The following is a 24,817-nucleotide window of genomic DNA, read 5'->3' as shown; positions in this document are numbered from 1 at the left end:
AGCTCTCTCCCCATGAAGAGTTTGGGATTCAAAGACTTTCGATGGGTGTGGTCAATATACCTAGACTCATACATCTAGATACACTGTGATAGGCCAAGGAAGGCAGTAAGAATGTAGCTCTTGATTGGCAAACATAATGGTAAATAAATTGCAGCATTCTATATCAAAACAAGTATAGATAAATAGGTGTTTGTACAAATTTTTAAGACCGCCACCCAAGAAAGTTTTGTGTTTTCTTGGGTGTTATGTGATACTACAAGGTATCACTTGATTTTGTTGTAAGATAGGAGGACATGTGCTTGCTGGTTGAATTGCTAGCAGTTTGCAGGAGTGAGGTTTGTCTTGGGGAGGGTGGCTTTGAGCAAAGGAATATCCTGGGTTTAATATTTACGCTGTAATCATACCTATTGAATTAAGTAATGCTGTCCGAAGCAGTGTTGGATGGGAATTCCCTGGCTGTCCAGTGGTTAAGACTCAGGGTTCCCAGTGCAGAGGGCATGTGTTTGATCTGGCATGCCATATGGCCTGCCCTCCCCCCCACCCCAAGTATTGTTGGCTGGTTTGTCATCTTTATTTTGCAGTATGTCTTTATTCTAAAGTATATTTTACAGTTGTATATTAATTTTCATCCTCTCTTAAGAGACTAGTATTTTATTGGACTTCCTTTCCAAAGCTTAAGGAAACTTTATACACAGAAGTATACACTAGTATAGAATTAATGCCAGTGGACTGCAGTTTCGGAGAGTGGTGACGGGAAAGTGATTCGTGTGACCTCTAGGTAACTGGAAACATCTTGGTTCTACTGGTTGGGGTAGTATCTGGGCCTTTGATGTAGACTACGCTATTAACATCAAGAAACAAAAAAGGTTCTGCTAAACCGAGGCTCTAAAGTACAGCCAGGTTTTACAAATATGCCATCCCAGTTGTGGGATCCTCCGTTTCCTCCAGGTGCTTAGCAATACTTAGAAGATCAGTGATGGTGAATTTTCTTTAATACTAGCATCTTTCTGGTGTATGCGTAAATTTCTTTTTGCCTAGGTGTAAGAAATGCAGTACTAGGGTCCACTCATCATCCTTCACTTTCATTGTACACTTAATGTTAACTCGTAGAGCATTTATTATGCCCCATATGCATGTCTTTCGTTCTTCAGACAGTTCCTTGAAACAGTTTCTAGCAAAGAGTCAGACACGACTGAGAGACTGAACTGAACTGATCCTATCTCAAAAGAGAATGTAAAGCTCAGAAGCTAAATAGTTGGAGCCCAGGCGTCTGAACTCCAGTGATGCTCAGCATAAGAGCAAACTGGGACGTTCCTTGCTCTCTTCCTGGGCATCCCTGATAGCTCAGTTGGTAAAGAATCTGCCTACAATGCAGGAGACCCCCGTTGGATTCCTGGGTTGGGAAGATCCGCTGGATAAGGGATAGGCTACCCACCCCAGCATTCTTGGGTTTCCCTTGTGGCTCAGCTGGTAAAGAATCTGTCCACAACGCGGGCTCGATCCCTGGGCTGGGAAAATCCCCTGGAGAAGGGAAAGGCTATCCACTCCAGTATTCTGGCCTGGAGAATTCCATGGACTGTATAGTCCGTGGGGTCGCAAAGAGTCGGACGCGAAGCAGCGACTTTCACTTTCACTCTGCCCTCTTGCCACTGCTTCCTGCCAGCTCAAGCTACTAGCAGACCACAATTCCAGAGAACCGAGAAACACCTGGGGAGCTTGTCAAGCTGACGGTCCCGGGCTCCATCCCCAGGGAATCTGGACTATCAGCAAACACCTAAAGTGATAATGATATTGATGGGAAAAGGCTGCGTTAACGCAAATGAACCTCTTCCCCCGAACGCTGATGCGCTGCGAGCCGCGGGCGAGTGGCTGCCGCGCACCACGCCCCTGGCGGCGCAGAGCGCAGGCAGACGCTGCCCCCTGGCGGCCGCCCGGGCGCAGTGCGGCCCCGCGCCGCGGCTGCGCAGTGACGCCCTCTGGCGGCCCCGCTCCTTCTTCCCATCGGCCTCGGCTTGCGGGCCTTTCAAACATGGAGGAGCGGGAGCGGGGGGCGAGGTCGGCTCGCGCTGGCAGCCCCGCGCGCCCGCCCAGCCCGCGGCTGGATGTCAGCTCTGACAGCTTCGACCCGCTGCTGGCCCTGTACGCGCCCCGCCTGCCTCCCATTCCCTACCCCAACGCGCCCTGCTTCAACAACGTGGCGGAGTACGAGAGCTTCCTCAGGACCGGGTTCCGGAGCGGCGGGCGCGGCCGGGCGCGGGGCGCGGCCGCCGGCTCAGGGGGCCCCGCGGCGGCCGCCGGGCCCTCGGGCAGGACCCGCCGCCGCCCGGACGCCGCCGCGCCGGACCCCGAGCGCATCCAGCGCCTCCGCCGCCTCATGGTGGCCAGGGAGGAAGGGGACGAGGCCGCCGAGGCGCGGCGGCGGGGTCCGGGTCGCGGCAGGAAGGCGCCGCGCAACGTGCTCACGAGAATGCCCTGTGAGTGCGGCGGGCGGGCCGGGCGCCGGGCCGGCTGTCCGGGGCGGCGGCCCTGCGGGCGGGTGCCGGCTGACAGCCGCCCGCGCGGACCTGTGTGCCAGGGGGAGGCTCGTGGTGAAGGCTGAAGAGAGAACCAGCCGCCGTGGGGAGGGTCGGCTTGGGGAATCCAGGGTCTGGAAGAGTGGCCAGGCTGTGGAGGTGATAAGTAGCCAGGGGTAGGGTCTGCTTGGATAACGTGCGTAAGGGTGATGGGGGAGAAGTGACCACAGAGGTGATGAGGAAGCTGCTGACATCGATCTGCAGGAGTGATTGAGGGATGCGGGGTGGCCGGGGGATTCTGGAGAGGTGGTGAGCCTGGAAACGGGACATCACGGGGAGGGTTTGCAGAGGTGATGAAGTCTTGGGGCCACGCACGGTGAGAGGAGGGAGGGCACAGCCAGTATTAGGGCAGGGAGAGTGGTTTGGCCGGTGAGATTTGTGGGTGATGGGACGCAGTATGAGGAAACTGTTCAGATAGCACAGGGAACATAATCTCATGACCTCTGCACATTAAGTGACGGCGCGTTCTCAGTGCTGTAAGCAGAAAGGGCTGCAGGGTCTTGACATACGTATGTTCACTGGAATGCAGCAGGCGCAGAAGGCCACTACAGGGCAGACACTTTTACAGCCTGTCTGCCAGGCTGAGTGCAAGGACTTTTGTCTGTCAGGCTCCTATTACCATACGCACAGGTTATTTTGAGTTCTGAAGGTGTAAATGTCACAAGGAGATTTCTTGCAGCCTCCTAATAGTTCCTTAGAGTAAAGCTGTAAATAGCAGAGATGGCTAATGTGTAAGTTAGGTCTTGTATAAACGGAATAGAAACAGCCCAGGGTCATATCTTCGTCATCTGGCAAGCAGTTCTGACATCTGCCCCATGAACGCAATGACCTACTTAGCCATTCAGAGCATCTGTATCCTGATAGCTAAATTGTGGCATTATTAAATCACTGCCTTTGGAATGGAGGGTTTTGCTAAGTAAAGGAATGTTTTGTTTCTTTCCTAGAAGTGTGTTAAGAGAGCAACATCCTGAAAAGCTGAGTACTGTTAGGGGTGCCTTTGTGATTACAGGGCCAGAGCGTCACTGCCTAAGCAAGGGTTTACTCCAGTTTGCCTGCCCAGCAGTGACACAGATTATGCATGTACCTACATTAAGAGCAGTTTGGGGGAGCTTATTTTGTCCATAGTTTCTGCACTATCAGATCTTTGAAATGCCCTCCAAGTCTCAGATTGTAATATTTATTTCCATTTTGCCAATTACTGCTTTGCTGCCAAGATTTTCAAGACAAAAGAAGTATTTCTATGCGGTGAGTGGTTTTGGCTTTACTGGTGGAGCACTTTGCCATATTATTAGGATGAAAGAGTGTGAAAGCCAGCTTTATCAACTTTCCACAATTAAATGTATGCCTGGAATCAAAGTCTCAAAATGTGCTCTAGGCACTGAAAATTTTAATCCCACCACTGGAAACAGTTGGGTGTACATGTAGAGATAAGTACATATCACAAAAAATTGCTGACTTTCAGGAAGCAAACAAAAGTATAGAAGCAGGGGTGAGGGTTAGATTTTTTCCAAAAAAGAATGCATACAGAAGTCAGCTTTAGGTCTTGAGGTTAAGGAAGGGCATGCCTGACAATAACAGTAATTATTTAAAAATAAGGCTGTTGAGCATGTAATATATGCTAAATAAGCTTGTAATATATGCTAAATTACATATAGCAAAATTCACTCCTCAGGTGAGTAAAAAGGTTGTGAATTCATCACCACAATCAAGATACAAATCAAGGAGTTCCCTGGTGATCTAGTGGTTAAGATGCTGCACTTCCAATGCAGGGGATGCGGGTTCAAACCCTGATCAGGGAACTAAGATCCCACATGCTGCGTGGCAAAAAAAATAAAAATAACATGTAAAGTTAAACTTACCATAGGGCCTGGCCCATACTGAGGGCTCAGTAAATGCTGATAATATTGGAGACGGTGATGATGCTGCTGTTGTTGATGTGAAGGAGGGGTACTAGGAGATTCTTGAAGTGAACCAATAGTATGATGAGGCTCTGGACTGTGGAAACAGTTGGTTGTGGAAACAGAAAAGAAAGGTCAGGTCTTAGTTATTGAGAATCTCTTGTCTGGACTTAGTATTGGCTATAAGAAGGGAAAAATAAAAGAGCGGGGTTAAAAATGACCTGGATTTGGAAGGCTGTGGCCCAAGGGTAATGGCAGTGGAGAGCGGGATTTAGAAGAATAACTTCTTCAAAGATAAGGCATAGATATAGTTTTAGAAGCCTGGCTCATATCCATTTGGAGTTTGTCACAAATACTGCTGAGAAGAGATTCAGAATGTGCCTTGTGATTTTGAATGTGGAACTTCTTAATCTCTTGGGATTTTGCTCTGGTAGGTGGTGCCAGTGTTGTATTTTTGATCACATGAGAAAAATATTCCCTGGAATTATACCTTGTTAAATCTTTGGAAGAAAAAAAAGGTCAAAGGTACAGATATGAAGGTTGAAAACCTGAGTTTACCATTTGTTTCATTAGAATACGAGATTTTTGTTAAGGTACATGCTTGTCCTTTCTCTCTGGTTTGGGGGTGTCTGGGGAGTAATGCCCCTGTTTTCTTCCAAGTCAGAAGAAGAGTGGCCTTTCCAGCCTTTGTGGAACATATGTGTATGGTGGGAAAGAGGAGTGAATGTGGAAGGCAAGTAGAGTAATCTAGGCATTGTGACCAGTTTCTAAGAAATTTAATTATTGGAACTTATTCATTACATGAAACTAGAAGTTACCTAGTCTAATCTCATCTTATGAATGGGGAAACTTGGACTTGTAGAGAAAAAGTTGTCCACCAAGTTCACGCAACTAGTTATAATGACCTAAAAGTTGTTTACAGTGCTTGATTTGACGCCATCTATAACACATATCGGGGCTTCCCTGGTGGCTCAGAGTTTAAAGCGTCTGCCTCCAATGCGGGAGACCCAGGTTCGATCCCTGGGTCGGGAAGATCCCCTGGAGAAGGAAACGGTAACCCACTCCAGTATTCTTGCCTGGAGAATCCCATGGACAGAGAAGCCTGGTAGGCTACAGTCCACGGGGTCGCATAGAGTCGGACACGACTGAGCGACGGAACGAACGAACGAATGATAACACATATCCAGATATGTGTATATACACATCCCTTAGTATGTCAGCGGTTCAGAGAACTTTAAAATATGGCTAGAGGAGGGATGGATGGTGAAGGTCAGGCCAAGGTCCTCATGTTCCTTTCCAGGGCCGCTGTTTCTGACACTCTGCCTTCTTGCTGAATCTACAAAGTCACTTAATCCAAGAGTATCTTCTTTTATTAAGTTATCCCTGCCATCATTTATAAGCCAGTCCGCGAGTGAGGGGTGAGGAGGTTAAGAGTAACCACCTTCAGTTCAGTTCAGTTCAGTCGCTCAGTCGTGTCCGACTCTTTGCGACCCCATGAATCACAGCACGCCAGGCCTCCCTGTCCATCACCAACTCCCGGAGTTCACTCAAACTCATGTCCATCGAGTCGGTGATGCCATCCAGCCATCTCATTCTCTGTCGTCCCCTTCTCCTCCCGCCCCCGATCCCTCCCAGCATCAGAGTCTTTTTCCAGTGAGTCAGCTCGTTGCACGAGGTGGCCAGAGTATTGGAGTTTCAGCTTCAGCATCAGTCCTTCCAATGAACACCCAGGATTGATCTCCTTTAGAATGGACTGGTTGGATCTCCTTGCAGTCTTCTCCAGCACCACAGTTCAAAAGCATCAATTCTTCGGCAATCAGCTTTCTTCACAGTCCAACTCTCACATCCATACATGACCACGGGAAAAACCATAGCCTTGACTAGACGGACCTTGGTTGGCAAAGTAATGTCTCTGCTTTTTAATATACTATCTAGGTTGGTCATAACTTTCCTTCCAAGGAGTAAGCGTCTTTTAATTTCATGGCTGCAATCAGCATCCGCAGTGATTTTGGAGCCCGAAAAAATAAAGTCTGACACTGTTTCCACTGTTTCCCCTTCTATTTCCCATGAAGTGATGGGACCAGATGCCATGATCTTTGTTTTCTGAATGTTGAGCTTCAAGCCAACCTTTTCACTCTCCTCTTTCACTTTCATCAAGAGGCTTTTGAGTTCCTCTTCACTTTCTGCCATAAGGGTGGTGTCATCTGCATATCTGAGGTTATTGATATTTCTCCTGGCAATCTTGATTCCAGCTTGTGCTTCTTCCAGCCCAGCGTTCCTCATGATGTACTCTGCATATAAGTTAAATAAGCAGGGTGACAATATACAGCCTTGACGTACTCCTTTTCCTATTTGGAACCAGTCTGTTGTTCCATGTCGAGTTCTAACTGTTGCTTCCTGACCTGCATACAGGTTTCTCAAGAGGCAGGTCAGGTGGTCTGGTATTCCCATCTCTTTCAGAATGTTCCACAGTTTATTGTGATCCACACAGTCGAAGGCTTTGGCATAGTCAATGAAGCAGAAATAGATGTTTTTCTGGAACTCTCTTGCTTTCTCCATGATCCAGCGGATGTTGGCAATTTGATCTCTAGTGCCTCTGCCTTTTCTAAAACCTGCTTGAACATCTGGAAGTTCATGGTTCACATATTGCTGAAGCCTGGCTTGGAGAATTTTGAGCATGACTTTACTAGCATGTGAGATGAGTGCAATTGTGCGGTAGTTTGGGCATTGCCTTTCTTTGGGATTGGAATGAAGACTGACTTTTTCCAGTCCTGTGGCCACTGCTGAGTTTTCCAAATTTGCTGGCATATTGAGTGCAGCACTTTCACAGCATCATCTTTCAGGATTTGAAATAGCTCAACTGGAATTCCATCACCTCCACTAGCTTTGTTCATAGTAATGCTTTCTAAGTCCCACTTGACTTCACATTCCAAGATGTCTGGCTCTAGGTGAGTGATCACACCATTGTGATTATCTTGGTTGTGAAGATCTTTTTTGTACAGTTCTTCTGTGTATTCTTGCCACCTCTTCTTAATATCGTCTGCTTCTGTTAGGTCCATACCATTTCTGTCCTTTATTGAGCCCCTCTTTGCATGAAATGTTCCCTTGGTATCTAATTTTCTTGAAGAGATCTCTTTTTTCCTATTCTGTTGTTAGGTATCCAAATTGAAGTGCAAGACACTTGTTCTCTTATATGCTTATACTAAAAACAAGACAGAAATATTTTTGTTTGTTTACTATCAATGACAATAACTTCCAAAGAACTGTGCCTTTCAGACTTGAGGGGAAGCGTGAGATTGTGTAAATGTGAGTGTGTGTGTGTGTGTGTGTGTGTATGCACCTTTAGGGAGGTTTTATGTAGTACAGTCACCATACTGTGATGGCTAAATTAACATGAAATAATAAAAATAAAACTCAGCCTTGCTTTCAAGCTTTGAAAAACAAAAAAGAATCCATCATAATGAAGGCTGCAGTTTATAGTCCCAGCATTCTTCACATGAATTGTCATACTCCTCTTTTCATGTGATGCTTGTCAGCAATTTCACAGGAGTCCCATACTCAGCAGGTGCCTTTACACTAGTGAGGCCTGGAATACAATTCGGCCTTTTCCTCCTCATGTGAAGATGATGTTCACTGAAACGCTAGTGGCCCGAGAGCACGAGCTTCCGCGTGATGTAGCTTAGACCAAGAGGGCCAAAAAGCCATTCTGTCTTAGACGATTGCATGTGTTTCAGGGCAGATGAGTCACACAGTTCATTTCCTTTAAACCTATGACCAAAGTTCTTGGTTCTTTGGAAGGCTCAAGCTGGATATGCAGTTTATGAGATTTATCCTGAAAAAGGTTGTTATATAAGGCAGAGAACTGAGAAGAATCTAGCTGCTGATGTGCACATTTAGTATAGTGGTTTTTTGCCCCCAAAAGTTTTAAATGATGCTGCCTCTTAGAGATATCATAGAAATAGGATGTGGAGGTAGTGAAACATTTGGATGGTAACCACAAAGGGGGTTTATCCGTGTTCCGGGGAATCTTGTCTCATTTCAGTGTACATTGCCTGCACTTGCCATGCTGCCCACTGGGCCTTCCTGCTCCTGTGGTGTGGTTGCCAGAGCCATACCACGTTGCCTTGTGTTGCTGGAGATGACTGGGTGGTCTTGGTTGTTAATCCTGGGAATGAGAGCAGGTATTCATTCTGTGCTGACGGTTCTTGTTTCAGTGCATGAAGGCAGCCCTCTGGGTGAACTCCATCGTTGTATCCGGGAGGGGGTGAAGGTGAATGTTCACATCCGCACTTTCAAGGGACTTCGGGGCGTCTGTACAGGCTTCCTCGTGGCATTTGACAAGTTCTGGAATATGGTAATTAAGCCTTCCTCAAGGAACTAGAGCACCTCCTAAGGATTAAATCTTTTATATATCTCAAGGACTTTATTCAGCAAAACCTCCAGAATAACTTCCCGGCAACCCTAGAATCTTTGAACTCTCTTGGACAACAACAGAAAAGTTCTTTTTATTGTTTTCCCTAAAGGCAGTGGCTTTCACCTGGGATGATTTTACCTATGCGTCCTTCCCAGGGACATTTGGCAAGGTCACTCTTTGATTGTCACGACTGTGGGACAGAGTGCCACTGGCATCTAGTGAGTACAGGCCAGGGCTGCTGCTGCGCACCCTACAGTCCACAGAGTGTCCTGCCAACAGGAGAGAATTATCTGCTCCACAATGTGACTAGTGCCAGGGATGAGAAATCTAGCTTTAAGGAATAGTTATTCAGTCTATCCCTGTTTTATTTCACAAATGAAGTAACTGAGGCTAGTGATTTTGGAAGGTTGCTCCCTAATCACACTCTTAGTAAGTGAAAGGGACTGTAACTTTATCTTTTCTGGCTTCTGAGACCGTGTTTTAAACTGTATGGAGTCATAAAACTTGGATTTGAATCCTAGCTTAATGTTTGGTAGCTGTGTAACTCTAGGCAAAGTAGTTTCTCTGAGCCTCAGTTTTCTCATTTCTAAAATGTCGGGGGAAAATGTTTTATTATTGTAAGTTTGCCTTTGAAGGGAGAGATTTGAGAAAATATATTTGACAGTGGTGGCAATAACAATACTGTCAGCTTGTGTTTGTAAGATGATTCACACTTTTTAAAGTAATTTCTCATACATGATCCATTTGATCCTAATGGCTGTCCTGTAAGGTTGATCTCTCATCAACAAGAATTCACCGGCATTTCTGTGTATTACCCTGGTTAGTCTCTTCACTGCTGTCATAAAGCAGAGAGACTGAAAAGGGACAATCAGGAGTAGTGTTCTTAAGGTATGGCCTGAGGCTGTCCTGCATCAGAATCATGGGGCTTCTGGTTAAAACAGAAAGTTCCTGGGCTTCATCCCAGATGTACAGAATCAGAATATCTTGGAGAAGAGCCTTAGATTTATATTTTACCACATTATTTTTGGAGGACTTTTGCAGAAACTAGTGCCTGTGGTGTTCATACATCTCTGGTCAGTAATGTGTTAATAAGCTTCCTAGATTATTTATGCTCCCTGAAATTTAAGAGCCTCTACCCTATATTTGCAATGGCCCCTTACCGTAGGAGAACCCCATCTTACATGGTTGTAACAGCTTGTCGTTCCTGTTCAGAGGGGACCATGTATTACCATTTGTTCCTGCCCAAGAGCTGAGTCACCTGTTAAGTTTAGTCTGGTATAATTAGATGGTATTCTGCCATTTAAATTTTGTCCTGAAAGCTATAAAAATAATATTTTGAGTGATACCATATTTTTCCTTCCTTTGGTCTCTTTTTCTCTAGGCACTTACTGATGTGGATGAGACCTACCGAAAACCTGTTCTAGGCAAAGCATATGAGCGGGATTCTTCACTGACTCTAACCAGGGTAAGTAGTTTCCCCTGACTTTGAGTACCCAGTGTGCTTTCAAGCTTAGGAATTAAGATCACTGAGCCTTGGGACCAGGGTTTCCCAGCAGTAAAGCCTTACTGCTGTCAACCTGGCATGCTTGGACCAAGATCTTCATTCGTCTCTTCTCATGCATCCAGTGAGTAAAAAATGAGTCTGTATTTCTTACTTGCTTATTGTTTGAGAAACAGGTTACCTCATCAGGTCTGAATGTCTTTCAGTTTTATACCATAGAAAAAATGGGTACCTTTTCTCTTGACATACTTACTGATTTATCTGAGTTATGGCTAGAAATAGAAAATTTGTTACTAACTTTTTTAAAATTGCAAAGCAAACAGTCTACAGAGCATGATTAAGGAATCTAGTCTTTCTTTTGTATATCAAAAAAAAGAGATGTTGAAAACTGAAGAGAAGGCTAATACTTGTTATTGCTTTCCTTGCAGCTCTTTGATCGACTAAAACTGCAAGATTCCTCCAAGAAGGAAACAGATTCTAAGTCCCCAGTTGAAGACTCCACTCTCTCCAGATACTCCCAGACATCCACATGGAAGGTGGCGTCCGTGTGGGGAAGAGGAGACACTGAGCGGAGTTCGCGCAGACGTTCCCGCTCCGTCCCTTCTTCCTTGCAGGCGTCTGCAAGGGAGGAGTCCAGGTCAGAGCTGTCAGGGAGGACTACACGGACAGAAGGGTCCAGTGCGGGGGGTACCTTTTCTAGGGCTACCACCCTTTCCAGGGGCCCGTCCCGAAAGAAAAAGAGAAAGCCCAAAGTGGATTACCAGCAGGTTTTCACTCGACATATAAATCAGATTTTCATTAGAGGTGAGAATGTCCTGCTGGTTCATCTTGCACAGTGACTGGCTCAACCTCACTTGAGCTTTGGTTTTAGAAATACAGTGCATGAATTGCTGCTATGCTTATCCTAGTATCCCAGTGTAACTCTGAGTTGGAGTGATCCCTCTGGTCCAGCATGTGCAGAGCATAGAGCCAGGCTTGGGCCCTCTGGGAGATGAGGTCCTGAAGGGAAAACAGGGCTTGAGAGGGTGGAGGGTGTTTGCATTAATATCACAGCAAAAGCTGTATAGAGCATGGTACATGCATCTGATTTGGTATCATGGTCTGCTGCCTGCACTCAAACCAAATATAACATCTTGAATTGGGGAGCATGGTATGAATTGAATTGACTCCACAGACACTATAGCATGGTGAAGGAGAAAGCCTCCTCAGGAAGAATGATCTCATTTCTAGAAGCTAGTGCCCTGAGTACTCATGAACTTGTGTCTAAGAGTAGCAGTATAAATTGCCCCGAGCCCTGCATCCGCACCTTGTAACTGACCTTTAAGTTTCATTCTACACCACTCTCTCTTGATTGAGGAATGTACTTTGCTTTCTCTTAATATCTGTAAGATATAAGAAGGTGACGCATTTATGTAAGAGTGAAATTTGGGTGGGTGGCATGCTCCAATGAATGCTGTGTCTTCATCCCTCTCCATGTTATGGGAAGAAATACAGGACCTTGTTGCTGGTTTTCCTCTTGCCAGAGGGCGTTTCTGCAGATGGTGTACCAGGAGGGACTGTAAGATGCTCTTGTCCTTCTCACTTTTGTGGCATGGTGCTAGTGCATGTACCTGCATATCGCCCACTGTGTATAGTGTGACCTGTCCTGTGAACTCTATAGCAGGAGGCTGTGGCCTTCATGACTGGCTGCAGAGTTCTGCATGAACTCAAGGATACACACATCATGTGGCTGAGAGAACTCTTTCCAGGCAGGGCTGGCCCTGTCTCGAATGTCTTTCAGGATGGCTTTCCATGAAACCGGGGTGGAGTTTTATTCCCTTGTGTCAGGCCAAAGAGGTTCTCACAAAGTGCAACAGTGGTGTCTGTAAGGGACACGTTACTCAGCCCGGCTTGAGTAACCGAACACCAGACCACCTGTTACTATTTCTACTTGAATCATATGCTTTTTCAATCACCAGTGCAAAATAGGCTATATCTCGACACAGACTGTTAGGCAATATTGAGCTTTTGTTTTGTTAGTTTGTGTTAGGTTTTATTTTAGATATCTTACGTTCAAAGTGAGAATGAGAAATAGCTCACTAGTTAAAATGTTTGAAAAGAAAAACTTCCTCTGCTGTATTTGTTGTGTAACTTAAATGAGCCTTCTGAGAAGCAGGTGAGTCACGCTCAGAGAGCTGGGCTGGGACTCCTGGTCCTTCTGCTGGCTGGGCCTCTGGCTCTTCATGGAGTGAGAGGAGAGCAGACTAACCCCTCTGTGCCTCAGGTTTTCCCCACCAGACACCTACCTCACAGGGGCACTGAGGAAAAGAATCTGGGGAAGGCATTTTAAAGTCTTTTAACATACGTAAGTGCCATGAGTAATTTTTACTCACTCTGTTTCATAGCTTGCTAGAAGTTCACTGTCTCATGAGCAAAGTAGGTGCTATATAATATAAGAACGTAATCTCTGTAAGGTGTTAACAGTTATAATCTTCTTGTCATCAGAAGGCAGTGATAACTTCAGGAACTACTTTCCATGTTCCATTCCTTTCTCTTAAGGGACAATGGAAGTTCTCAGAAGAATATCTTTAGTGAAAGAAAAGTAACAATTTTTTTGCTGCTCTCCCACATCCCAGCCCCCACCCTTTTCTGGTCGTGATGAGAGGGAATTCCCCTGCACTTTTGGGGGGGTTTATATGCCAGCACTGAGGGAAGAATGTGAATCTGAAAACAGCACATCCCTGAAAGGGAATCTGTGGAAGTTGTTGTATTTGATTTTGTTTCAAATATATTGGGTTTTAAATATACTCCTTAGAACCAGATAAGATGCACTAAACATTTAGAGAGGTTCTAGGTTACACATGCAAGTGAACAATTGTCTTTGCACACTGCCAGTCTGAGTCTTTTAAAATAATATGTTCTAAAATCAGTCGTCTTGTTAATCATCAGGCACCCCACCTTTACCGCTTTACCGGTTTCCCCTGTTTGGCCGTCCCCATCTGTCTGTCTGTTTTGTCCCTCAGTTGGAAGCTGTAATACTTACTAGATTTTCACAATAAAGGAGAAATTTGGAATCAAATGGAATATAATCAATTTCTATTCATTGTAGTGCCTGATTAAATCTAACTTGACTTATTTTAAACACATGGTCATTTCCTTGTTTGCATATGGTTTTCATGTGTCCATATAATGATTGATTTACTGCTTTTCTGCCCAACTTAACAATTCTGGCTCTAAAAATTATTTTAAAACTGCGATCTGTCTTACGTGCCCATATTCCCCCATTTATTGGTTTGGACAGTGATTCTGGGATTACTGTCTAGTAAATGTGATGTTTTGTACAAAGCATGATAATCATTATTTTATAGAAGTAAATTTTTTAAATTATTGCCTTTTCTTTATTATTGGAGAAATTTTTCAAAACAAAGGAAAAATATATTCTGAAAATGTATATGCTGCTCAAAAATGTGATCATCTAAGACATTTTAACAAATTGCTATGGAAATAACTGAAGTCTTCCTCAGGAGAAGGCAAGGAAAGAAAAAGGGGAAGTAACAGCCAGAACGGTAGGTTTCTGGAGGCCCCGCATCAGCTCGCCAAGGGGGCCCTAAACAGCCGATATACACCACAACTGGCTTCTGGTATTCTCCAGGGATTTGAGATTGAGACTCTAGTTCTTATTTTTTTTTAACATTGAACTGAAGTTCTTCAGAGTAACCTCTAGACGAGGGAGCATGTTTTCAGGGCAGACCTATGAATTTGTTGAGGTCTTCTCAGGGGTATCCAGGTTTGTTAGAAAGTAACAAGGGACTGAGAGATGGAAGGTGTGGCTTCACACCCAGGATGATTTTGGGCCAATATTTGTACATGGAAGTTGTTCTACTGCTTCACCGCTCGGAGAAGCTGCACTTTAGGTTGTTTTGCTGGTATTTAGGAAGTGTTTCTGCTTTCTTTCAGAGACCAGTTATGATAGAGGTGGGCTGTTTGTGAGATGGTTAGCTAGCGTTGTCAGTGGCAGGTGGCCTTGGACCAGTTGGTTTCTTCCTCTCTCTGCATGTTGCATGTCAAGTCAGAAAGCCTAGAAACTGTTAGCATTAAAGTCAAGGTGCCTAGGAATCCTTGCCAGTGTCGTTAGTGAATGAAGAAGGGCTTTGCCTATATTCATGGTGAAAAGGTCCAGGAGTACCTTTAGAAATTGTCAGCCCCAGCCTCAGAAGCCTTACACAAACCTAGGTATACTGCTTGTACCCCTGAGAAAGAACCTAACTTGGTGCAGAGTAGATATTCGTGTTTCTATTTGTACTATTTTCATAGCAGTAGACATGGGCAAAATCATGAAATAGAATCTGTTCAGTAAATTACTTTTTAAAATTTTCTCTTATTTTTGCCTTTAGGAACAAATTTAAATTATTCAAAGATAGCTAGTTGTCATTAGTGCTTTCTAATCCTTTATGTGTATTTTTATGAATGAAATGGTTGCTGTGGGAAGACCAAGATTCATCTAAGAGTGTCATGGTATAAACAGAATGGTTTGTAGTTGTTTGAATTTTTCTTTTCCTGTGCCAGATACAGAATGCAGTCGACCCCTTTTCAGTAGCTTCTGTTCATCAGCTTGTGTGTTTCTGGGTAGCAACTCCCAGAAGGCTTTTCTTAGTGTTTGTGAAGAAAGAAAATCTCATCTAGGCCTGTGTTGCAAAGGTGGGTGGTCTGTCATTACTTCCTGGCAAATTGAGTTGATGGATTTAAGATAAGCTTTTGGGGTTCCTCCATCATTTCCTGGGCTTTGAGGAAGACTTGGGCCTCCTTTACTTGTGTTTTGAGTAATGTTTCAGATGTCTGTAAGTTCTCTTGCACTCCTCTAATAAAAATGAAAGCTGTCTGTCTAGACATGGCTTTGGATGATTTGGAGATCTAGCAGGAGAAAAAGAAGTACACCTGAGACCTTCAGTTGGTCTTTTATTTATTTAGAATAAACAGTAGTTTGATAAGCTACCAGAGCCAGTGCTTCTTTTAAAAACATTCTCTGAAGAGATAGGAACTGTCCCACAGGAAAGCTATAAAAGCTATTCCCAGTACATTGCAATTGCTTTTGATTTTTAATCCTTTGGAACAAATGTCTGATGTTATGTTTTTAGAGCTGTGGGGGGAAAATGGTTTTTAAAAAAATTTAGGGGTGTTATTGAAACAATGACTGGCAGAACTATGTGTGAGCTAAGCTCTAGGGCAGCTGTCCAGTTTTTTTTCTGTTGTCCTGACAATAAAGCAGATAGTAAGCGATGTCTTGAAAAGTGATTTGCTTATTCCATGCTGACATCTAAAGGCATTAGCCTCCTATTTGGCAACCCTGGGGAAACTCCTCCACACCATGACTTATTACCTTGTTTTTTAGACAAGGCTAAACCTGGATGACTCTATTAATAGTTTCACTCTTCATATACCAGCTGCTACAAGAAAAACCATGACTTTTAATCTTGTCTTGAAATTACTCCTCATTGTTAAATTCACCTAAACCCTTCCTGTGTATGGAGGGTTGCTGCTAGTAACATCAGTTTGCAATGTTCTGCTTTCGGTGTTTGTCATACGGGAGTCTGGAAACTGTAATAAATATGCTTGTCTTAATAAACTGGCTGCTTTGTCTCTGCTAATTGAGTAGGGTTGGGTGGAGAGGAGGTGACAGGGGAGTCTGTTACCCATGAAGACACCCATCTAGAAGGTTAACACATCACAAGCCTTCTGCAGTCTCATTGTTGTAACTTTGTGCCTTTTCTTTAGCAAAGCACATGTATCTAAATCATTATCCAAGTTTATTTGAAGTTCACACCTAGAAAAGGAACTTGGCCCACGTTGTGAATTCTCTCCTCTAAGCCCCAAGCAATGGTCATTGCCCTGTGAATTTATCCTACCTAATAGCTCACTGGTGTTAATCCACTCTCTTCACGACCTGCTGAGATTGCCATTGACTCAGCTCCCCTTGGAGGATTTTACCACATCTCGCTGATTGACGCACTTCCAGGAATATCTGAATTTGCCACCGGCTCCTCTGTGCACACACAGGAAGCTGATCTGCCCAGAGATTTGCCACGTTGATTACTTGACATCCTCTGTCTGCTTCTAGCCCCAAGTCACCCGAATAAGGTGGATGAACAAAAATGACATTGATTCTTAGAGGGGGGAACCTCAAGTTAACTGTCAAGACCCAATTCCCTACTTTCAAAGGATACATTAAGTTTGGCACAGTTGACATACAAGAGGTTTGTAGCCATCACAGTGGAAAAAAGAGGCAAGACCCACATGTTCCAGTTCTGGCTCCTGCCTGTTTGTTTTACATCTCAAAGACTTGTGATTAAATAAAAATAGCCTCATTCATCAAAATAAAGTCAGAAGAGTCTGCTAGCTTGACATACAAGATGTACAGTGATGGTTAAATATTGGCAGGGAGTGGAGGCCAGTGGAATGAGATTTATCATCTGTTACTCTCCTTTTGCTTTCTGGATAGGAGTGGCAAAGAGAAAACAAGTGCTCTGTCCAGCCCCGTTTTCTCCTTGGATAGAAGTGAAGGGTATTTCAGTCTGCTCAGTTACCACTAGATGGCAGTAGCTTAAAGAGATCTGCTTAAGAGTAGAGTCCCAGAAGGATCTGAGGCTCCAGATCTCCAGTTACTGCTACCGTTTATTGTTAAACACTCACCAGTCTGAACATAGATAATCAAAGAAAAGCAAAGTAATCAACCCAAGTGGCAATATAACCGTCTCTTACCACTGCTGAATTTCCATAATGTGAAGCTAAGGAAGCCTGACGGCAGACATTAGCCAGTGAAAGTGCCTAAGGAAGAGAGAAACGGCAGAGTGTCCACTATTTTAGGGAGTCTGTTGATATTCCCACGTGGTGGAGTTCCTCATTTCTTCTCAGAATGCTGTCAACTCCACCCGTCCCCTTCCCGCCTGCTGGTGGAAGATTAATTCAGGAAAACTGACTTGATTCCCCTATTTCTCAGCTGCTGTCTCGCTTTTGGAAACAATTCACTTTCTCCCAGTCTTAATGTCTGATGCTCCTTTATGAGAGAGGTTGCATTTCTCTTGTGATTCCACAACCAGAATAAAACCTCCAGACCAAGCCTGCAAGCAGGGAAAATTTCTAATAGACACAGAAAAGTGTGCTGTTTTAGGCTGTGCACTGGAAGCAGGAGAGATAGGAGGGAAGTGCTGGTAAGTCTCCCAGCACTTCACAGCAAGGCCTTCAAAAGACCTTCTCTCTCCATGAAGGAATAATTTCCCAGCAGCCTGTGGTGAAGAGGAATATACAAGTGCCAAACCTATTACATGCATTACCTTGTTCAGATAAAACCACAGCAAGGGGGAGATTTTTATCCCCAACGTGTGTGAGGGAACTAGAACAGATTATGTAAGTTACCAACATCTCACATGGTAATAAATGGCAAATTTGGGGTCTGTCTCTCTGACTCTTAAGTTTGTTGCTAGCCAGTTGTACCTTAAACATATCAAATTTCTCAGGCTTTGAGTAGGAAGCTTTGAGGACAACTGGAGTTAATCCCCTTGGATTAATCAGAAACCAGAGAGCTGAGTTAAACTAGAGCTTTTGGTTTTTCACATGTCTAGTTCCTTTTGTCCAGTTCTTTGACTGAAAGTGGACATGTACACAGGGCTTTGTGGCTCCCAGAAAGGACTGTGGTGGTGGGCACCCCCAGGGCAGTGGTCCAGCTGTGGTAAGAGTGGCTGCCAAGTGAGAACCATGTGGTATTTCATTTCACCCACCAGTTGGTTTGGCCCTGGAAGGGGTATCAACCTAATAGTCTTGTTAAAAAGCAGGTGGGGCAGCTAGTGATCTTTCCCAAGTCTTCAGAATGCATGTAGAAAGCCTGCCACCCCATTCTCCTGGTAAGAATGCTTTCTACAGGTCTTGACTTATTCATCTTATTAAAACAAAACAAAACAAAACTTTTCTCAGTGCTAAACTCTGGATGTGCTAAAGCAGGAGAAGAGGATTAGCTGAAGGCCTATAGTCTTCCTAGAAAGATTGGCAAGTTGTCTCGTAAAATTTCCCTTCAACTTGATGATGTGTTAGTTTCCAGAATATGACAATCCTAGAAGGAGCCCTTATCTTAGATGCTTACTAGTGGTTTCTAAACCTCAGTTTTCTCATCTCTAAAATAGGGATAATGCCACCTATCTTATCGGGTTGGTGACAGAGTGCTCAGGCCAGACAGCAAGTTTTAATGTCATTTATGCTATGGTAAGCTTGCTGTGTGATGCTTAGCTGCTTTCCTCATTTCCCTGTGCTGTGTTTCACATCCCGAGACCAGGCAAACAAGTGGATGCAGCACAACGCTGTCATCCTTTTTTTCTAGCACACAGACAGACCTTGAAAGATTGTTCCCAGGCTTCCTGAGTTCTCGGCACCTCCTTAGTTGTTTCTCCCTAGCTTAAAACTTGAGCATATCATCAACTTCTTCACCACTGGGAGAGTGTTGTGCTCCCCCAGGAACGACATTAGGCTCCATGGGACATTCATTAGTTGGGGTTACAAGAGGACCACAGGGCACTAGAATGGTAATTTCCTACATGCGACCCCAGTGACCCAGAGGGAGCTAGCTCAGCTGGTCTGAGCATGTGGTTAATGAGAGAAGGGTCATGGTTTCACTCCTGGGTGGGCCAATTAGTGTCACGTGGAAAAGCATGCTCCTGGGGCCCCAGGCAGCAGCTTTACACTGTGGCACTGCTCTTCAGGATGACTGTATGGCCATCATCACTATCAGAATCCCAACCCAAAACGTACATCTTCCTTATTGTTACATAGCCCATGGTTTCCAAGAGTTGGGTCATTTGCAGAGCATCTCCATGATTTTTCCGTTATCCCAAGCAGACCACTGTATTTTTATTTATTTGATGTTTTTCTACACATTGTCTCATTTTTTTAGCTAACACTTAAAAGGAAGCTGTGTGTTACTACCATCAATGCAAATTAGGGAAATTTGCCTTAAATTGAAAGTACACATAAAAATAAATAGGCAGTAATTGAAATTAAACTGTTTATCTTCAGATTATAGGCAAAGACCTCCTGAGCCACAAGTGATCGATATCCTCCCATGTGTTAATAAATGTGTGGCTATAAACTGCATGTCTTACATAATAAACATACTGCTCTGTAATAAAATGGCCAAGTCAGCAAAAACAGTATTCTAAAGCAATTGGTTCTGTGGGAAAAGTTGGGATCAGTGACTAGGGAGTTTCACACTTGAAGTGATGAAATTATTCTTGCAGGAATTTCAGCACCAAAGGTCTGTCTAATAGTCTTTCTAATAGCCAAAAATGTGTAACTATAAAACCTATAGTCTGAACCAATCTGGGGTTTAATTTATATCCGGCTCTTGCTCAAAGTCATGGCTTTGGTTCACACTCTCCACTCGCACTATCATTAACACCGTGCTTCTTACACATCCTTATCATTATCACCCGTTTTATGATAAACAAAGCACAAACATGCAAAGCAGATGTGTTGACTGCACAACATCTTTCTTCCCCTCCAGTCATGAGCCAGTGCACGCTGATCTCCCCAGTCAGCCAGTTCCTTATGGAGATCAAGATGTAACCAATAGTGGTGCTGGTAATAAAAATGTATTCCTGAATTAATTGAGCATGTTACATCCAATGCAGTTATGAAAATGTGCACTGGAGGACAAATCACATAAAAAGACACACAGCAACACACACGGGCCTCTTCAGGGTTGAGAGGGAGCCTGGCCACTTCTGTTATTTGAGGCTTCCAATGCATTTAAGATGTAAAGAAATATCAAAGAATTGTAAATGTGTACATTTGTAAACTTTGGGTTGAATGATGGACAGCTGCCAGTCCTCTCTGGACCTGTGAGAGGGAGCATAGCCTCATTGGGAGAGAGTCCCAGTCTGTGTGTGAGTTCTTTGAGTGTGAAGTCCCAAGTCCCTGCCCCAAGGTCCGGAGATGAGCCCCACCAGGAAAATTATCTCATATAGAGATCTGGATTCAAATATACCATAAGGAAAAGCATAAAATTTTAGCCACATGGAAACATGAAGCTATCAGGGACATAGAAGGGTTGGAAAGTGAATAGCTTTTTCTTTCTTGTGTCTTCATTACTTTGTGGATTCTTGCTGCAACCACTCCTGTTACTTCAGTGCCATTTGGGTCTTCCCACTTGAGTAGCTTTCTCATCATCCTTAGAAAGCCATGAATTAGTAGCAAAAGAGCCAGACCATTTTATAAGTGCCAGAAGACTTACTTAGATTTGTTGTTGTTTAGTCACTCAGTCGTGTCTGACTCTTTGTGACCCTATGGTCTGCAGCATGCCAGGCTTTCCTGTCCTTCACCATCTCCCAGAGTTTGCTCAAACTCATGTCTGTTATGATGCCATCCAACCATCTCATCCTTGTTGTCCTCTTCTCCTCCTGCCTTTAATCTTTCCCTGCATCAGGGTCTTTTCTAATAATTCAGCTGTTTGCATCAGGTGGCCAAAGTATTGGAGTTTCAGCTTCAGCATCAGTCCTTCTAATGAATATTCATGACTGATTTCCTTTAGGGCTGACTGGTTTGATCTCCTTGCAGTCCAGGGGACTCTCAAGAGCCTTCTCCAACACCACAGTTCAAAAGCATCAATTCTTTTGCAGTCAGCCTTCTTAATGGCCCAACTCTCACATTCATACATGACTACTGGAAAAACTTAGATTAGAAAATCAAAATGTAAGAAGTGGGAACGCAGTATATCAGCTTTCTTCCACTGTATGTGGACCCAATGACTACTTTAACCACAAGAACTACTTTGAATGACTGGATGTGCATGTATACACACACACACACACACACACAGACTCACAGTAAAGAGAAAGCAGACGCCTCCATGCCAGGAACATCTATAAAGTTCTCATTGCATGATTTTTGCTGGATCAGTAGGATTGTGTGACTGGGGAGAGGTATATGAAATAGTGTGAAAATAGTATTTCTTAAGACTGATCTATTAGGATTCCGTTTGTATGGTCTTGTTCTAAGACTGATGCTTACTTTGTGCTCATTGTTTCTGAGGGCAGAAAGCAATTAGTTCATTTGAAACTCAGTGTGATGCATCTGAGGCCTATGGTCTCTTCCCTACCCTTGTCCAGTCCAGTTGTCTCAGCAAGGCATTTCAATCCTCCTCCCCATCCCCAGAGTTTATCTGAACACATCTGCTGCTCCATGAAAAATATTTTGGCAGAAGCTGCTCTGCCCTGGGCTGACTAAGAGTCATCTGTCCTGAATGGTTCACGACTATTTTAACTTAATTTTTTTTTTTAGAAAATTATATATATAGAGAGAGTCACATTAATATATACCCTTAAATATTAATATATATGTGTCATTTTAATAGAGACCAACATTATGACTCCAAACCAAGAGTCAAAAGGAGATTCCAACTCCAAAATAGTTGGGAGAAGCTGTTTTAAACCCTCTCATGGCAGAGGAATCACAGAGAAGGATTCTGAATGTTTCCTTCTAGATCTACCATCCATATTATTCCTTCCAGGCTATGACCCTCAGTGATCACACTTCAAATCTAGGCTATCTTGCACTAAGTGAGTATTCAAAACTGAATACTAACTCTTCACTTTGAAAAAATTTCAGCAGGGACCTAGAGGACCTCTCTCAGGTCACAGATCTTATCAGGAAGTAACATGCCTGGGGACTTTCTGCACAGGATTGCCCAGATGGTAAGCTGTGGCATCTTGACTCATATAATTTGAGGCCTTCTCAGTTCTTGGAACCTGTGGGCCAGTCACTTCCAGCCACAAGCATCAGTGGCTCCGTCAGGGTGGCCGAATGGAAAAAGGTACAGAGGTGTGGCCCATGGCTATGTGAACATCAAATCTGACAGGCCCAGTGACATCTGGATTGTTATGCTCCCCGTCAAGAAGGTGAATGCAGCAGCTCGGAAGTGGCTTCACATCTCAAAAGCCAGTGGTATCCGTTTGCCACTGCCCATCATGAGGACAAAGGCATAGGTTAGCTACTGAAACAGTTAGTGTTCCAGGTGCCCCAGATGCCAGCACCAGCTACATTACTTGAAGGGCTCCGTGAAAAATGAACAGACATGTGGACTCCAGACTCTAAATTCACTTCAAGATGGTGACCATAGAGCATTCAACCAAACGCGAGGTCCTTCTACGTGTGGGACCCCGTGCAAGGGCATAGGTTGCACATGAAGCGGGCCCTGAAGGAAGTGAAGCACAGGCCCCGGTGGAGACAGCTGGAGTGAGGAGGGGGCGGGGCATTCTTGCAAGGCCCAGCGCTGACTGTCTTCACACATGTTGGATTCTTTCTTCTGTTGGTAACTGACATGCCCTTTCAGTGGTATCTAACCTAGCTGTGCTTAGTAACTATTCTAACTTTGCATGACTGGTGTACAAATTAAAGCATTATTATTATTTTAAAATACTTTGAGAAAGTTCCCAAAGATTTTAAATTCATTCACACAATCTCAGGGAATTTTGACAGTGCAATTGTCAATATAAGGAAAAAAACTGTTAGATTCTTTAAATATGACTCAAATGTTGTAAAAAAATGTTTGGAAGGGTTTCAAAAAGTTTTTTACTTTCATTTATATCACCTATGTGAACAAAGTTTATTGTTAGTGATGGCTATCAAGAATTTGAAGAGACCATGATTAGAAAGTCTTGATTGAATTAAAGTCTTCATCAGGAATTGCTATTTCAAGCATAAAATCTGATATTGAAAAACTATCTTCATAAAAAGCAAATGCAAAATTTTCATTAAAAATTAAAGAGATTATTTTTTAGAAGTTTTATACAAATTCAGTATTTAATATCTTCCCTAAATTTTGAATTTTATTTTCTTATATAATAAAAAGAGTAATGAAGGCTTTTGCCAAGCCCCATAGAGATGCTCAAGTCCCTCCACATTTACCCTAGGGTGTGCTTTAAAATACCATCATTTCCCTATGTGTGCTATGAAGCAAAAAATGGGAGAAGGTGCAATCTAGCCAGCAGCTCTCCCAAGGAGTCTGAAGCAAGTCATTTGCTTTGTCCACTGGTGGTAATAGAGGCTGTGGGGATTGACTTGAAAAGTCAAGGCATGCAACAGGACCCACACTTAGTGACAACTAACAGTAATTCATAGAGCTGTTGAGATGAAGACGTGAGACACTGCATGTCAAGTGCTAAAGAGCCTGGAATATAGGAAATACCCAGTAAATGGCATTTACTGTTACCTGGCACCTTAGATAACTAGTAAGTTGACAAATTTTGTTGATTTTGTATCTACAATGCCTTAGCTCTATTCTTTGTTGTTATTGTACAGTTGCTAAGTCATGTCTGACTGTCTGACCTCATGGACTGCAGCATACCAGGCTTCCCTGCCTTTCACTATCTCTCAGAGTTTGCTCAAACTCATGTCCATTGAATCGGTGATGCCTTCCAACCATCTCATACTCTGTCTCGACTTTCCCCTCCTACCCTCAATCTTCCCCATAATCAGGGTCTTTTCCAGTGAGTCAGCTCTTCGCATCGGGTGGCCAAAGTATTGGAACTTCAGCATCAGTCCAGGGTTGATTCAGGGTTGATTTCCTTTAGGATTGACTGGTTTGATCTCGCTATCCAAGGGACTCTCAGGAATCTTCTCTAGCACCACAATTTGAAAGAATCAGTTCTTCTATGCTCAGCCTTATGGTTCAACTGTCACATCCATACATGGCTACTGGAAAACCAAAGCTTTTACTAGATGGACCTTTGTTGGCAAAGTGATGTCTCTGCTTTTGAATATACTGTCTAGGTTTGTCATAGTTTTTCTATCAAGGAGCAAGCATCTTTTAATTGTATGGGTACAGTCACCGTCCGCAGTGATTTTGCAGCCCAAGAAAATAAAATCTGTCACTGTTTCTATTTTTTCCCCATCTATTTGCCATGAAGTGATGGGACCAGATGCCATGATCTTCATTTTTTGAATGTTAAGTTTTAAGTTAGCTTTTTCACTTTCTTGTTTCACCTTCATCAAGAGGTTCTTTAGTTCCTCTTCGTTTTCTGTTATTAGGGTGGTATCACCTGCATATCTGAGGTTGTTGATATTTCACATAGCAATCTTGATTCCAGCTTGTGAGTCATCCAGCCTGGCATTTCTTATGATGTACTCTGCATCTAAGTTAAATAAGCAAAGTGACAATATACAGCCTTGACCTACTCCTTTCCCAATTCTGAACCAGTCTGTTCCATGTCCACTTCTAACTGTTACTTCTTGACCTACATACATGTTTCTCAGGAGGCAGGTAAGGTAGTCTGGTATTCCTATCGCTTGAAGAATTTTCCACAGTTTGTTGTGATCCACACAGTTGAAGGCTTTAATGTAGTCAATGAAGCAGAAGTAGATGTTTTTCTGGAATTCTTTTGCTTTTTCTGTGATCCAGCAGATGTGGCAATTT

At 43.6% G+C, this 24,817-nt stretch overlaps 1 protein-coding gene across 1 annotated transcript; it reads left to right on the top strand.

Moving 5' to 3' along the window:
* The first annotated feature begins 1,984 nt into the window (after nucleotides 1-1,984).
* Nucleotides 1,985-23,940, top strand: LSM11 (LSM11, U7 small nuclear RNA associated). The gene is made up of 4 exons (XM_055430221.2): nucleotides 1,985-2,474; nucleotides 8,686-8,825; nucleotides 10,267-10,350; nucleotides 10,815-23,940. The coding sequence occupies exons 1-4, from the start codon at nucleotides 2,030-2,032 to the stop codon at nucleotides 11,223-11,225; spliced, it is 1,080 nt and encodes a 359-aa protein (XP_055286196.2). The 5' UTR covers nucleotides 1,985-2,029; the 3' UTR covers nucleotides 11,226-23,940.
* Nucleotides 23,941-24,817: the final 877 nt, after the last annotated feature.

The sequence above is a fragment of the Moschus berezovskii genome, chromosome 8 (genome assembly GCF_049115385.1).
Source record: "Moschus berezovskii isolate FMDL1 chromosome 8, NW_MosBer_1.0, whole genome shotgun sequence".
Lineage (NCBI taxonomy): Eukaryota > Metazoa > Chordata > Mammalia > Artiodactyla > Moschidae > Moschus > Moschus berezovskii.
Note: the sequence above shows the minus strand (reverse complement) of the source record. Positions and strands in the feature narration are given on the sequence as shown.

Excerpts from the sequence above, each read along its gene's own strand:
- LSM11 (XM_055430221.2), top strand. The coding sequence starts at position 2,030 with ATGGAGGAGCGGGAGCGGGGGGCGAGGTCGGCTCGCGCTGGCAGCCCC. Across the intron at positions 2,475-8,685 it reads CGTGCTCACGAGAATGCCCT|TGCATGAAGGCAGCCCTCTG; the intron begins GTGAGTGCGGCG and ends TTCTTGTTTCAG. Across the intron at positions 10,351-10,814 it reads CTTCACTGACTCTAACCAGG|CTCTTTGATCGACTAAAACT; the intron begins GTAAGTAGTTTC and ends CTTTCCTTGCAG.